The sequence below is a fragment of the Lissotriton helveticus genome, chromosome 2_1, assembly GCF_964261635.1.
Source record: "Lissotriton helveticus chromosome 2_1, aLisHel1.1, whole genome shotgun sequence".
Lineage (NCBI taxonomy): Eukaryota > Metazoa > Chordata > Amphibia > Caudata > Salamandridae > Lissotriton > Lissotriton helveticus.
The window spans coordinates 1,144,502,069-1,144,516,093 of NC_136059.1; the positions used below are offsets into that span (position 1 = coordinate 1,144,502,069).

General features: G+C 44.1%; 1 protein-coding gene across 2 annotated transcripts in view; it reads right to left on the reverse strand.

Annotated features, from left to right (window-relative positions):
- Positions 1–14,025, reverse strand: part of CCDC171 (coiled-coil domain containing 171) — a 2,807,212-nt gene that overhangs the window by 2,236,888 nt on the left and 556,299 nt on the right. For both annotated transcript variants that reach the window (XM_078675985.1, XM_078675986.1), the window contains one exon: positions 3,693–3,839. In XM_078675985.1, coding sequence (XP_078532111.1) covers positions 3,693–3,839 — 147 coding nt within the window. The remainder of the gene's footprint in view (positions 1–3,692; positions 3,840–14,025) is intronic.

The following is a 14,025-nucleotide window of genomic DNA, read 5'->3' on the forward strand; positions in this document are numbered from 1 at the left end:
CTACTGAAGATGACAATGCTTGGTATTAAAATACAATAAGACAACTGGTGGAATGCCTAAGGGTAAAAATGAAATGTACTAAACCTGGGACGGCCAGTAACATTAGATCCCTTAATAGAGACAGTCCATGGTTCGATGAGGTTTGTCGTAAAGTAAGAGCACAAATTAGACAAATGGAAAGAAGACTTAGAGTAAGGTACAATGCTGAGCTTTCACTTACCCTGCAGAACTAAGGGATACATTATAAACGATTATTTGGAATAAAAAAAAGAACCTATAAAGATAGATGCTGGGCAGGTATGCTAGCCGTAATTGAGTCTAAAGTTGTGAAAGGGTTCTGGAAATTGGTCCAAAAAATCCGGTAAAACAGTAGGATCCCTGCACTGCCTGGTCCCCGAAGATTACTGGGTGGATTAATTCGGGAAAATGTATGGGAAATGGCCAATGGCAGAGAAAGCAAGCACAATATCATGGCTAAGTGTGAGGGAAGAGATAAAGGAACAATTTACCTCAAGCCATATAAGGAAAATAATATCCGGCTTAAACCTAACTCGGGTAGTAGGCCAAGATAATATGCCGACAGTGATTATAAAAAATAGGCCTGAGTGGTGAGTAGAGTTTTTTGCAAAAATGTTCCAGGGGATCCTTAAGACAGGCATTGTGCCAGAAAACTAGAGAGGAGCTATTTTAAGGCCAACCCATACAAACGGAGATTTAAATGCCCCCAAGAATTATAAACTTATCAATCTCCTTGATATAGGAGAAAAAGTCTTTGCTAAAGTAATCCTAGTAATATTAAAGGACTGGACAGAAGTAAATTGGACTGTGCCCCCAGAACAGGGGAGGTTCAAAGAGGGACACTCAATCAATCAATCAATCATAGTATTTATAAAGCGCGCTACATACCCATGAGGGTCTCAAGGCGCTAAGGGGGGGATGCTGCTACTGTTCGAAGAGCCAGGTCTTGAGGAGTCTTCTGAAGGTCAGTAGGTCTTGGGTCTGCCGTAGGCAGATGGGGAGGGTGTTCCATGTCTTTGCGGCGAGGTGGGAGAATGATCTGCCGGCGGCGGTCGCTCTTCGGATGCGGGGAACAGAGGCGAGGGCGCCGTTTGCGCAGCGGAGCCAGTGGGTGGGGGTGTAGAAGCCGAGTCGGCTGTTGAGGTACGCTGGTCCAGTGTTGTGGAGTGCCTTGTGTGCGTGGGTGAGGAGTTTGAATGTTATCCCCTTGTTGACGGGGAGCCAGTGCAGGGATCTCAGGTGGGGTGAGATGTGGCTGCAGCAAGGGATGTCAAGGATCAGACATGCGGAGGCGTTCTGGATGAGTTGGAGCCGTTTCAGGAGTTTGGCCGAGGCTCCTGCATAGAGGGTGTTTCCGTAGTCCAGTCTGCTGCTGATTTGGGCCTTCTTGTTTTGGTGGGGATCCACTTGTAGATCCTGCAGAGCATGCAGAGGGTGTTGAATCAGGAGGAGGAGACGGCGTTGACCTGCTTCGTCATGGAGAGGGAGGAGTCGAGGATGACCCCTAGGTTGCGTGCGTGGTTGGTGGGTGTCGGGGCTGTTCCTAGTGCAGTCCGACACTCAACGGTTGACTACTGCTTTGTGCTCTGGTCCATTGCGTGGAAGTCGATTGAGCAGAGGGGAAGTTTGTTCTGCTGCTTCATGGACTTCCGCGTTGCCTTTGATCTGGTGGACCGGGAACAGCGGTGGGAGACTTTGACTGGATATAATATACCAAGGGATTTGCTAGGGCTGATCCAAGCACTTCATGCCGATAATTGGGCCCGGATAATCTTAAATATAGATGGGAGCTTGTCTCAGAAAAACCAGATCGGCAATGGGTTGAGGCAGGGGTGCGTCCTGGCCCCCCTGCTATTTTCCCTGTTCATCGCAGACTTGCCATCATCCTGGGCAATGTGAGTGTGGCAAGCCCGAAACAAGACGGGAAACATATTTCTTGTCTACTTTACACGGACGACCTAGTAATTATGGATCAAACGGAGATTGGGCTACAAAGAAAACTAAACAGGTTTAATGAATATTGTCATTGTAAAAAATGTGTTGTCACTACGGAAAAGACAAAGATCCTATGCTTCGTTCGAAGGAGAATTGGGTTCACATAGGTCCTGGGCACCGAAAAGCTGGAAAAGGTTGCTGAATATAGATAACTAGGGATGTGGTTCGAGAGAAGTTTGCAGTGGCATACTCATCTCGACGCACTAAAACTGAGGGGTTTGGCATCGGTCAGGGGACTAAAAAGATTCAACTGTGCATATGGCGACATGTCCAACAGACCAGTTCTAAAAGCGTACTCAGCAATGATACCACCCCAATTTGTGTATGGTGCATAAGTGCGGATAGGACGTAGAGGATGGAAATACACTGAAAAACGTATTTTCCTTGCCAAAATCGTCAATGATTCAGGCAGTGAGATTAGAATTGGGAAAAACCTCATGGAGTATAACAGCGTGAATGGCCCTATTATGTTTCTGGCAGCGCCTGGGCATGGGGGAAGAGCGTAAAATCTCACAATGGTGCAGAAATGAGATTGTAAAGAGTGACCTACTGTGGGCAAAAGGGACAAGAGCTATCATCAATAAGGCGTGCCACATTATGAAAATTACGCTCTGCCCCAAGACACTCCAAATTAAGAATGACAAAAGGGAACTTAGGGTCCTGGTGAAAGAAATTTCCAGAGCTCAGGACCAAGATTACCTTTGGAGGAAAAAATCTGTTTGAATCATTGCGCCAGTGTGGCAAAATGAACAACACTACCCCTATATTGATAGGCTGCCTAGCTGCTGGTTGAGAAGAGAACTGCTAAGGCTAAGGATAGGGTTAAACCCATGCTATATGAATGATGGGGTAAAAAGATGTATGATTAATAGAATGGGAAAATGCACCTGTACTTTGGGAACAACATGCGATATCCTACATCTACTACTGGACTATGGGAAATTTTTAGACATAAGGAAAGCGTTTTTATGTCCAATTTCTAAAAAATATGATATTAGAAGTAGGGCCCAAGCAGTAAACCTCTTAACAGAAATGAGTAATTTGGATATAGCGTGTGCCATGGGGAAGTATATCCGAAAAGTTAAAAAATCCTTCAATAGTATTTTGAATTGATTTGCTTATCTATAGTTCTGTGTGGCCTATCTACCATGAAATGTACGCTGAATGTATTTTATGAAGTTTATGAGGTCAAATAATGAATTGTGATTTTAGAATGTTTTATTGATGTTTTACTGTTACGGTTTTAAAACATTTGGGGACTAATGGTCTAAATAAACTTGTATTGAACCTGACTTGATGGGTTGCTAAAAAGTCGAAAGCCAAGATGACGTTTGGATGGTCATATTAGAATGGACAAGTCACAATGTACGGCTAAAAGGTAAAAAAAAAAGGTGTTACAAAACATGCCTGTGCCCAGTGCCCCAAATTTTCTTAAGATATATTTGACCAAAGCGAGGGAACAACCCAGTAAATAATCCTTTGTGGCATTATATGTCACCCACCTTCCAGTCAGCTTAACTCAGGTAGCCTGTCTAAATGTGGTCATCATCCTAGCAGAAAATTGCATGTTCACTCAGAATATGACACAATACAGATGTTAATCTTTACAGGATAACAGAAAAATATAGCGTCAAGCTGATATCCTTGCTCGCGCCAACGACAAACAGAAGGTAACCTACCTCGAGGTCACGCTTTAGTTTTTCCTCTCTTTCAAGGCTGCGAGCCATGTCGTCTTTCAGATTTTTTTGTGCTTCCTGAAACATACAGCGTTCTCTCTCCATTTCGTCCAGTTTTTTATACATATTATGTAGACATTGTGTCTGATCCTGCAAGACCAATTACTGTTTTAATACCATATAATTCCCTGTGATTATCTTCAGTTAGTTGTGATATTATGAAGGCCCTCCTGGAATAAACATACCAAAGAAATCAATAAACAAAACCTGGGAATAAATGCTTTATTGTTGCCTGATATCAGATTCTAGCTCTATTGATCACACAGTAAATCAATTAATATTTTTTAAGGATTTTTATGGGTGCACTACTATGAAAACACTAACTCCGCAGACACAACAATAGGCTATACAATGCAAATAACCTCTTATCTGGCCTATCTAGTTTATACAATGGTATTACTCAAAAATAGACATTTACCTCATTTTGACTTCTCGCCATAAAAACAGAAGAGGGTTAGCCCGCGTTTTAGGAGACTCGATTTGAATCTGTCGGAAGATGCGTAGCGCGAGTGAAGTGAGACGGATTGAGCTCATGTGAACGATCAAACCGAAGGGTCAACTTTTCCATCATAAAAACCAAGACAAATAATAGTTATTGGAGATATAAACAGACACAATTTTTTTTTTAATTAGATGGAGTTGAATTTTGGTTAAAGACATGTTATGATTGAAATTGCCAGTTCAGATTGCCTCTGAACAAAGTAATATATCCCTCCTGTATGATAACAATTAGGGAGTTATTCCCTCAGAGAATCTCTCTTCTGATGATAATATCCTGGACCTTCTAACATCGATCAAAATCTGAGATACCCCCATGTCTTAATACGCATATAGACCCCCAGACCGCTATACAGATCAAAATGATATTGTTCATGTGGCTCTGAAGAAGGTGATATAAATCAGTTGCTGTCACTGAAACGTCTGTAGGCCAGTCTTCACACATCTGGGAGTCCTACCCAAGAACCAAAATAAGAGGAGATTTATTCAGAAAGTAATGTGATGGATGTGTAAACAACTAAACCGTGATTTTGATAACTGTGATGGACAGGTTTAGTGAGCAGGATTCCATTTCAGATGTGTTTTTATTGTGATTCTTCAGTGTGGTATGATTGATGGTATGTGTGAGAAGAATGCAAGGTGAGAATGGAAGGATGATGGTGTGAAAATCTTTTCTTTGGGGGATACTATAAATTGTATTGAAACGTAGTGATTCTAATCTAGGTTTCTTTCCAATCGAAATGTGATTTATTTGTCTCTCATTTGTAAATGTTATATGAGTACATGAGTTTAACATACATTTATAAACAAAAGTATCTAAAAATACAGAAAATTATAAAAAATATTTTTTTTATGAATAAATCAAATTGGAAAGAATTTATTTCCTGTGTTGAGATTTTGTCTCTCTTGGGGAAATGTCTATTTTTGAGTAATACCATTGTAGAAACTAGATAGGCCAGATAAGAGGTTATGTGCATTGTATGTATTTTCTTCCCTCTCCTCTAAGGCCTGAAATCCACTGGGGGATACCTTATTGTACACAGACAACAATAGGCTATATTCAATCAAAAATAGGATCTAAAAAGAAGGTCTTTGAGTTCATCTAAAATTTGGCTTGTTTACAGAGATTAAATGTCTTGTCACTTAAATAAAACAGCAATTGATTCAACATTGGACTGGTAAGTCACATAGCTCACATGCACACACCATACACACACAAATTTAAACTGATCACAAATATATGCAGATATACAGAAAAAGAAACATGCTTGCAACCATAAATGTGTTCAAGTGCAATTCATGTACAAACATTTGTGTGCACACACAAGCCAACATACTTATAGACAGCAACAAGCACAGCCCAACAGATATACATATGCACATGTACATAGATAGACAGGCACTCATGCATACATATCATCACAGGCAGTAGCTTAAGCAAGGTGTTGGTCCTTGCAATACAGCAATAGTGAGGATAGCAGTTTAGCGAGCAATGGAATATCGTTGTAAAGTATATCTTTTTATTATTAACAATAATATCAAAGTTATATTTACGATTTGTTGTTACTTTTTTAAATAGGTGTTTAGTAATATATATATATATATCTATACTACCTTTATAAAGAGAGAACAGAAACCTTTTGGCAAGGTAAACTCGGGAACCACAGCGCCAATCCGCACACCCAATACATTGTTGTAATCCTCAGGGTGTGTGTTGATGGACATAGGCTGCATAAAATTTAAAAAAAACATAAATTAAAAAATTAAACTTTAAAAACAAAGTAGTCCCCTAAAAGTAGCTCCGGCCGCGACGTAGCGCTGGCCGCGACCTAGCGATGTCCGCAACGTGCATGATGATGACAGGCGGGGAGGAGCGGTGACGAGCAGCGAGGAGTGGCGGTGAAGTCGGGAGCGCGGGGAAGAGCGGCGGCTCAGGTAAGGCAAAGGCGAGGCGGGAGGCGGAGGCGGGAGGCGGGAGGGAGGCGGGAGGGAGACAGGAGGCGGGGGGGAGGCGGTAGGGAGGCGGGAGGCAGGAGGCGGTCTGGGCAATGTCGGGGCGGGCCGGGGCGGGAGTGCACCCAAGCCTGAAATGTTGCCCCCAGCCCCCTTCTGCCCCGGGCAACGCTGCCGCAATCCGAAATGCTGCCCCCAGCCCCCTTCTGCCCCAGGCAACGCTGGGGCGGGCTGCTAGTATATATATATATTACCTACTGGCGGTCGCCAGTAGGTAGTGATAGTTAGGACCTAGTTTCCAGAGGAAATCCGCAACATTCTATTGGGAATAACTTTGGCGCCGGTGCACGAATTTTTGTGAATTTCTGAAAGAAGATGGCCCGCTCCGCTCCCCTCTTTCATTGAAAGTTTGGGGGGATTCGTCAAGTGGGGGCTGAGATAAAAGGGGGTCCCAAAACGTGTTTTCTCCATGTTATTTTCCATAGGACCTTTAGACACGGCTACAGCCCGAACGGCTGAATAGAATTATAAGAAATTTGGCAAAAAGGTAGAGTCTGGTTCGCAGATTATACTTTTCTTTAAATGGTGTAAATCCCTCTAGCAGTTGCTGAGAAAATTAAAGTTGAACTCAAGTATATATCTATAAGCGCGCACCCGTGCGCGCAACCCTGTGCGCGTGCGGAATTCTGATTTGCTGTTTGACGTCTGTCAACATTCGATTCGGAGGAAATCAGGAAGTGTTGACCGCCATTTTGTCAGTGCGAGTCCACATATTGTAGAGAACAAAGGAGCAGAACATGGAAAGGGGGCAGGGTGGAAACTCCCTGACCCCCTAGGAATTCTCAGGGGGTCCATTAAGGACCCCCAAGGCCGAAAAAAACCTATATTTTTTTTCTAAAAAGTTGCGGGGTGCGCGCACCCGATCGCGCACCCCGTCTCAAAATGGCGTTTTACTCGATTTAAATAAAAGTTTCAAAACGTGAGAAGGAGGCTTGGTAGACAGTCCCTGACCGCCTAGGTATCCTCAGGGGGTCCATTAAGGACCCCCAAGGCCCAAAAAAATCTTTATTTTTTCTAAAAAAGTTGCGAGGTGCGCTCACCCGGTCGCGCACCTCGATTTACAAGACTGTTACAAACTATAGCGGAGATCGTGGAAAGTGGGCAGGGTGGATACTCCCTGACCCCTATGTTTCTCAGGGGGTCCATTAAGGACCCCCAAAGCCAAAAATAAATTTTTTTTTGTTTTCTCCTCGCAAAAAAGTTGCGAGGTGCGCGCACGGTGCACGCACGGCGACAAAAAAAGATTACAAAAATAGAGTTAAATTACAAGTTTGAGTGTTTAGATGTTAGTTGGCTCTAAAAAGAGCTGTTGTGTTAATTGGGTGTTTTTGGTACTTACAAGTAAGTACCGATGCAGAGTCTTATGTTACAGAGGAAGACTCTATTCCCCTCACTCCTATAGATGCCTTGCATGTTGTAACGCAAGTTGTTGTGGTATATACTACCCATTCCATAGTCTCTCATGTAAGCAGAAACAGATTTATTACATGTTTCCTTGCTTTCTCAATCTGTGGACAAAATTGGTTGGACCAGTTCCATTTTTGTCTTTGGCATATATTAGAATATATCAAGGCAGTTTTTGGAAAAAGTGACATCAATTGCCCAAAGATGTCCTTTAAAAGCATTTCCAGACCTACCCCAGTCAATGTGCCTAAATCATTTCCACCACAAGGCACAATTATAAGGTCAGGGTGTGGAAGATGCATAAAGGATTTTACCAATGGTATCAATTGGTAACTTCTCAATCCTCTCTGTCCAATCCATACAATGTCCACATTTGGTAAATCAAGGTTGTAAATACCTCTGTTAGCTGCGTATTTTTGACTCCAGTGGACAAAGCTATGACCCACAAACCAGACTTTTGGCATCTTGAAGGTAGATGTGCTTGTATACAGATGAGTTGTGGAAATGAAATGGCAGTTTCAAAGTAAGAGTTATGAAAAAGTGGTTGAGATTCAGTGCACTTGAAAAACAAAACATGATTGGTGCTTTCTTAAAATTCAGCACTGAAAATTAGGGTGCATGCTTTTTTTTTAAAAGATGTCATTTCAATGGTTGAGGAAAAATCATTGCAAGAAACATTGCACATGATTAGCTAGTACATTGAGAGGTCAAACACCCTTGATGGATTCTTTTGCAACATAGTATGATGAACTTCTGAACTGTGTGCTGGGTTAGGAGGGAGTTACCATGGTTACAGGGGAATGAGCACTGGGGGGATGGGTGAATGTTATATGACTTTCAAAGTGTTCAAATGTACAACCAATTAAAATGTGCAGTTTGTTTTTGAATTTGTGTGGGAAGAATTTTTATTGTCTATGTATAAGAATATGGGTCTGAAATGGGAAAGAATCTGTGCCATTATTCTCAGGCTCCAGTGACAGAAGCATTATTCAGAGATTCTGCTTAAGAAAATCTGTTGAGTGTGATTGACACTGTTCTACATCTTCCAAAGCATTTTTAAAGGTGATTAAAGATTATTTTAATAAAGATAGACTGCTGTATGCACTATGGGGAAGATTAAGAAGCTTATTGTGCTTCTTTATTCTTGTGTTTTGTGTCATTTTTTTTGTCTTTAAGTTTAAAAATAGAATGGTGCATATTGGAAATGTATTTTGAAAATGAGTTAGGTTTCTGCTTTGTTTCTGTAGTGCATAAGTGGGAATCCTGTATATTGGATCCCGGGACCTAGCTTACGTGTAGGTGACTGACCCTATTCGTTCAGTGTGACCATAAAAGAAAGAAAAATTTCTTTCTAGTGTCCCCTCACTCACCGGGGTTGCCCCACGGTGACATGCTTCATCATTGGGGCCATCCCAGTTCTCTACGAAAAGGGGCGTGCTACGACTAAACGAACTACGCAGGAGCACTTAAACGTGAAAGACTATGTGTAGTGCAATGAAGTGGTGGAGTGGATATAAGTGAATTAAAAATACCGTGCTTAGTGGGCCTCAACAAATTTATTTTGCTCCTAGGCAGGTATACTAAAAGTGGGGTGAGTATCACTGTACATCAACCTTTAATGAGGATTGATTCAGTGAAAAGGTCTACATGTTTCATGCTACCCCTAGCATTTCTTAAGGACCATGCCGGGACCAGCCCTGCATTTGCCACTCCTGTATCCTTGATTCAGTGTATTAAAACCAAAATATTAATAATCAAAGCATGCGTTCACAATGGAAATACATACGTTTGTATCACTTGTAGGTGTTAGAGAAGTGCAAAATAACACTTCATGGTCTCTCAGGGGGGGCAATTCCACCTAATGGACTCACTGTTCCTGACTGGTGAAAACTATCAATTATACCTAATGGTTTCCTCCCCGGGACCGCATCAGATGCGGTCCCCTTTGATGCTGACGGTCCTTGGGGGCCAAAAAGCCCTCCCGTTACCTTCAGTAAGTCCCACACAGCATGAACGCTGAGAGGATTGCGCCCCCTTTCCCCAACACCCTGTAAACGTACCTCCTGGTGCATTGCTCGTTGGAGGATGAAGTTCCTTTGGATGTTGAGGGTCCTTAGAGGCCAACAAGCCCTCCTGTTACAGCTACAAGTCCCACAGACCGCGATTGCTGGGAGGAATTTCGGAGGTCACGCCCGTTTTCTCTACACTCAGCAAATGCACTTCCTGGTGCACCGCTGGTTGGGGGATAAAGTTCCCTTGGCTTTAGAGTGTCCTTGGGGGCCAACAAGCCCTACTATTAACTCCTGTAGGTCCCACACAGTGGGTTTCCAGAGAGGTCTTCGAAGGTCATGCCCCCTTTCTCCACCACTCTGCAAACGCGCCTCCTGGTGCAGTGATGGTTGGAGGATGAAGTCCTTTTGGATGATGAAGGTTTTGGGGGACCCAGACACCCTCCTGTTGCCTCCAGTAAGTAGGAACAGAGTAGGAATCCTGATTGCTGGTCGGAGGCCCGGCCCCCTTTCTCCACTACTCTGCAAACGCAACTACAAGTTAAAAAAAACATAGAAATTCACTTAACAAAACCAAAGGTTAAAGGCCTGTTTTAGTTAGGAAATAGAATTTAAAAAACCGAAGAAATTCACTGAAAAAACCTAAGGTTACAAGGACCCTATAGTTAGGCTCAGATTTTACTTGCACAAAACCAGTGAAATTCAGCAGTTATAGTTACATGAGCAAACTATAACTTATGACACTGCAATGCACTGCTTACAACCTCACACATTACATCACTGTTGACATGGTCAGTGATATCATTGATGACATCTCAAATTACATCTCTGATGGCATCATCCATTATAAGTGTAATGTGCGTTAAGTATTTATTGTAAACTACTATATTACTTAGTGAGTGAGTGGAGGTGTGAGTGCCTGTATGAGTGAGTGAGTGGGTATGTGAGTAACTGTATGGGTGGGTGAGTGGCTGTAACAGTATGTTAATATGTGTGTGAGAGGCTGTATGTGTATGGGTGAGTGACTGGGTGCATAAGTGCTGTACGGATAAGTGAGTTGGTGTGAGTGACTTTAAGGGTGAGTGAGTGGATTTGAAAGTGCCTGTATGGGTGAGTGTGTGCTTGTGTCAATGACTGTATATGTTAGTCAGTGCGTGTATTAGTACCTGTGTGAGTACATGAGTGGGTGCGTGAATAAATGTATGGGTGAGTGAGTGGCTGTATGAGTGACTATGAGTGAGTGAGTAGGTGTGTGAGTAGCTGTATATATTACTGACTCAGTGTGTGAGTGACTGTTTGGGTGTATGAGTGAGTGTATAAGTGTCTGTATGTCTAAATAACTGGGTGTGTCAGTGGCTGTATTGTTGAGTGAGTGGGTTCATGAGCGGCTATATGGTTCAGGTAGTGGCTGTGGGAGTGGCTGTATAAGTGAGTGGATCTGTGAGTGGGTCTTTGGACTAGTGGGTGGGTTTCTTGAGTACTTATATGGGTCTGTGAGTGGGTATGTAAGTGGTTATGTGAATGTGTGTATGGATGTGTGAGAGGTTGTATGGATGTGTGAGTGGGTGAGTGTGTGAGTGTTTCTGTGGATGAGTCATCAGTGATGTTAAGTGCACTGCGGAGCGTAAGTCATAGTGGGCTCAGGTAACTATAACTGTTGAATTTTGTTTGGTTTCATACGAGTAAGATCTGGGCCTAACTATAACGACCCTGTAACCTTTGTTTTTTTCAGTTAAAAACAATCTATATATATATATATACATATATATATATATGTGTACAATATATATATATATATATATATGTATGTAAAAAATATATATATATGTAAAATATATATATATCAAGCTGGCCCCGGGATGCTGGCATCCACCCTGGAGGCATTTCCTCGACCCAGGAATCTGGGATGACCGGGGCCCATCTCCTGACCTGGAAATGGGAAAAAGGAGTGTTGGGGTGACTTCACGCCACATCAGGCGAGCTGGGATTCCGATAGTGCCATTGCCGATTGTTATTACAGGATAAGGAGGCTGGTGCAGTTTTGGGGAGCAGAGGAGGCTTCTAATTTGCCACGAGTAACAGTATCCCGCTAAATTGGTTTTTCAACTACCCCGTGGTTCGACCAGGTCAATGCACTGAATGCTGGGACTTGTAGTGATGTGGCATTGGGCGTCCTACGTGATTTACTTCGAACATTGTGAGCATTCACTATCCGGGGGCGGGGCTTGCTGACACTAAGCAGGAGCGGCACAAGGTATTTAAACCTCTGACTGCGCCCATCCCCTGCTTGAACCATCTGGCGCTGATGAAGGCAACACACAACGCCGAAATGCATTCGCCCTTAAAGATTGGTTTACCTGCAAAATAAAGACGTCTCTGCTGTCTCCCCCTCCCCTGTGTGGCCTCTTCTTCTTCTTTGTCGAGGAGGTATTGTGCACACAAACAGCGCGATTGCCAGATTCATGCATTAAGAGGCCGAGGCACTTCAAGCTGGCCCTGGGACGCTGGCATCCGCCCTGGAGGCATTTTCTCGACCCAGGAATCTGGGATGACCGGGGCCCACCTCCTGACCTGGAAATGGGAAAAAGGAGTGATGGGGTGACTTCACGCCACATCGGGCGAGCTGGAGTTCCGGTCTTGCCCCTGCCGATTGTTATTACAGGATAAGGAGGCTGGTACGGTTTTGGGGAGCAGAGGAGGCTTCTAATTTGCCACAAGTGACAGTATCCCGCTAAATTGGTTTTTCAACTACCCCCGTGGTTCGACCAGGTCAATGCACTGAATGCTGGGACTTGTAGTGATGTGGCATTGGGCGTCCTACGTGATTTACTTCGAACATTGTGAACATTCACTATCCGGGGGGCGGAGCTTGCTGACACTAAGCAGGAGGGGCACAAGGTATTTAAACCTCTGACTGCACCCATCCCCAGAATGAACCATCTGGCTCTGATGAAGGAAACACAAAACGCCGAAATGCATCCGCCCTTAAAGATTGGTTTACCTGCAAATTAAAGATGTCTCTGCTGTCTCCCCTGTGTGGCCTCTTCTTCTTCTTTGCCGAGGAAGTATTGTGCACACAAACAGCACGATTGCCAGATTTGCGCATTAAGAGACCCCGGCACTTCAAGCTGGCCCCTGGACACTGGCATCCGCCCTGGAGGCATTTTTTTCGACCCGGGAATCTGGGATGACCGGGGCCCACCTCCTGACCTGGAAATGGGAAAAGCAGTATTGGGGTGACTTCACGCCACATCGAGCGAGCTGGAGTTCCGGTATTGCCCCTGCCGATTGTTATTACAGTATAAGGAGGCTGGTGCAGTTTTGGGGTGCAGAGGAGGCTTCTAATTTGCCACGAGTGACAGCATCCCGCTAAATTGGTTTTTCAACTACCCCGTGGTTCGACCAGGTCAATGCACTGAATGCTGAGACTTGTAGTGATGTGGCATTGGGCGTCCTACGTGATTTACTTCAAACATTGTGAACATTCACTATCCGGGGGCGGAGCTTGCTGACACTAAGCAGAAGGGGCACAAGGTATTTAAACCTCTGACTGCGCCCATCCCCTGCTTGAACCATCTGTCGCTGATGAAGGCAACACACAACGCCGAAATGCATTCGCCCTTAAAAATTAGTTTACCTGCAAATTAAAGACGTCTCTGCTGTCTCCCCTGTGTGGCCTCTTCTTCTTCTTTGCCGAGGAGGAATTGTGCACACAAACAGCGCGATTGCCAGATTCGCGCATTAAGAGGCCCCCGCACTTCAAGCTGGCCCCGGGACGCTGGCATCCGCCCTGGAGTCATTTTCTCGACCCAGGAATCTGGGATGACCGGGGCCCACCTCCTGACCTGGAAATGGGAAAAAGCAGTGTTGGAGTGACTGCACGCCACATCGGGTGAGCTGGAGTTCCGGTCTTGCCCCTGCCGATTGTTATTACAGGATAAGGAGGCTGTTGCAGTTTTGGGGAGCAGAGGAGGCTTCTAATTTGCCACGAGTGACAGTATCCCGCTAAATTGGTTTTTCAACTACCCCCGTGGTTCGACCAGGTCAATGCACTGAATGCTGGTACTTGTAGTGATGTGGCATTGGGCGTCCTACGTGATTTACTTCGAACATTGTGAACATTCACTATCTGGGGGGGCGGAGCTTGCTTACACTAAGCAGGAGGGGCACAAGGTATTTAAACCTCTGACCGGCCCATCCCCTGCTTGAACCATCTGGCGCTGATAAAGGCAACACTCAACGCCGAAATGCATTCGCCCTTAAAGATTGGTTTACCTGCAAATTAAAGACGTCTCTGCTGTCTCCCCTGTGTGGCCTTTTCTTCTTTGCCGAGGAGGTATTGTGCACACAAA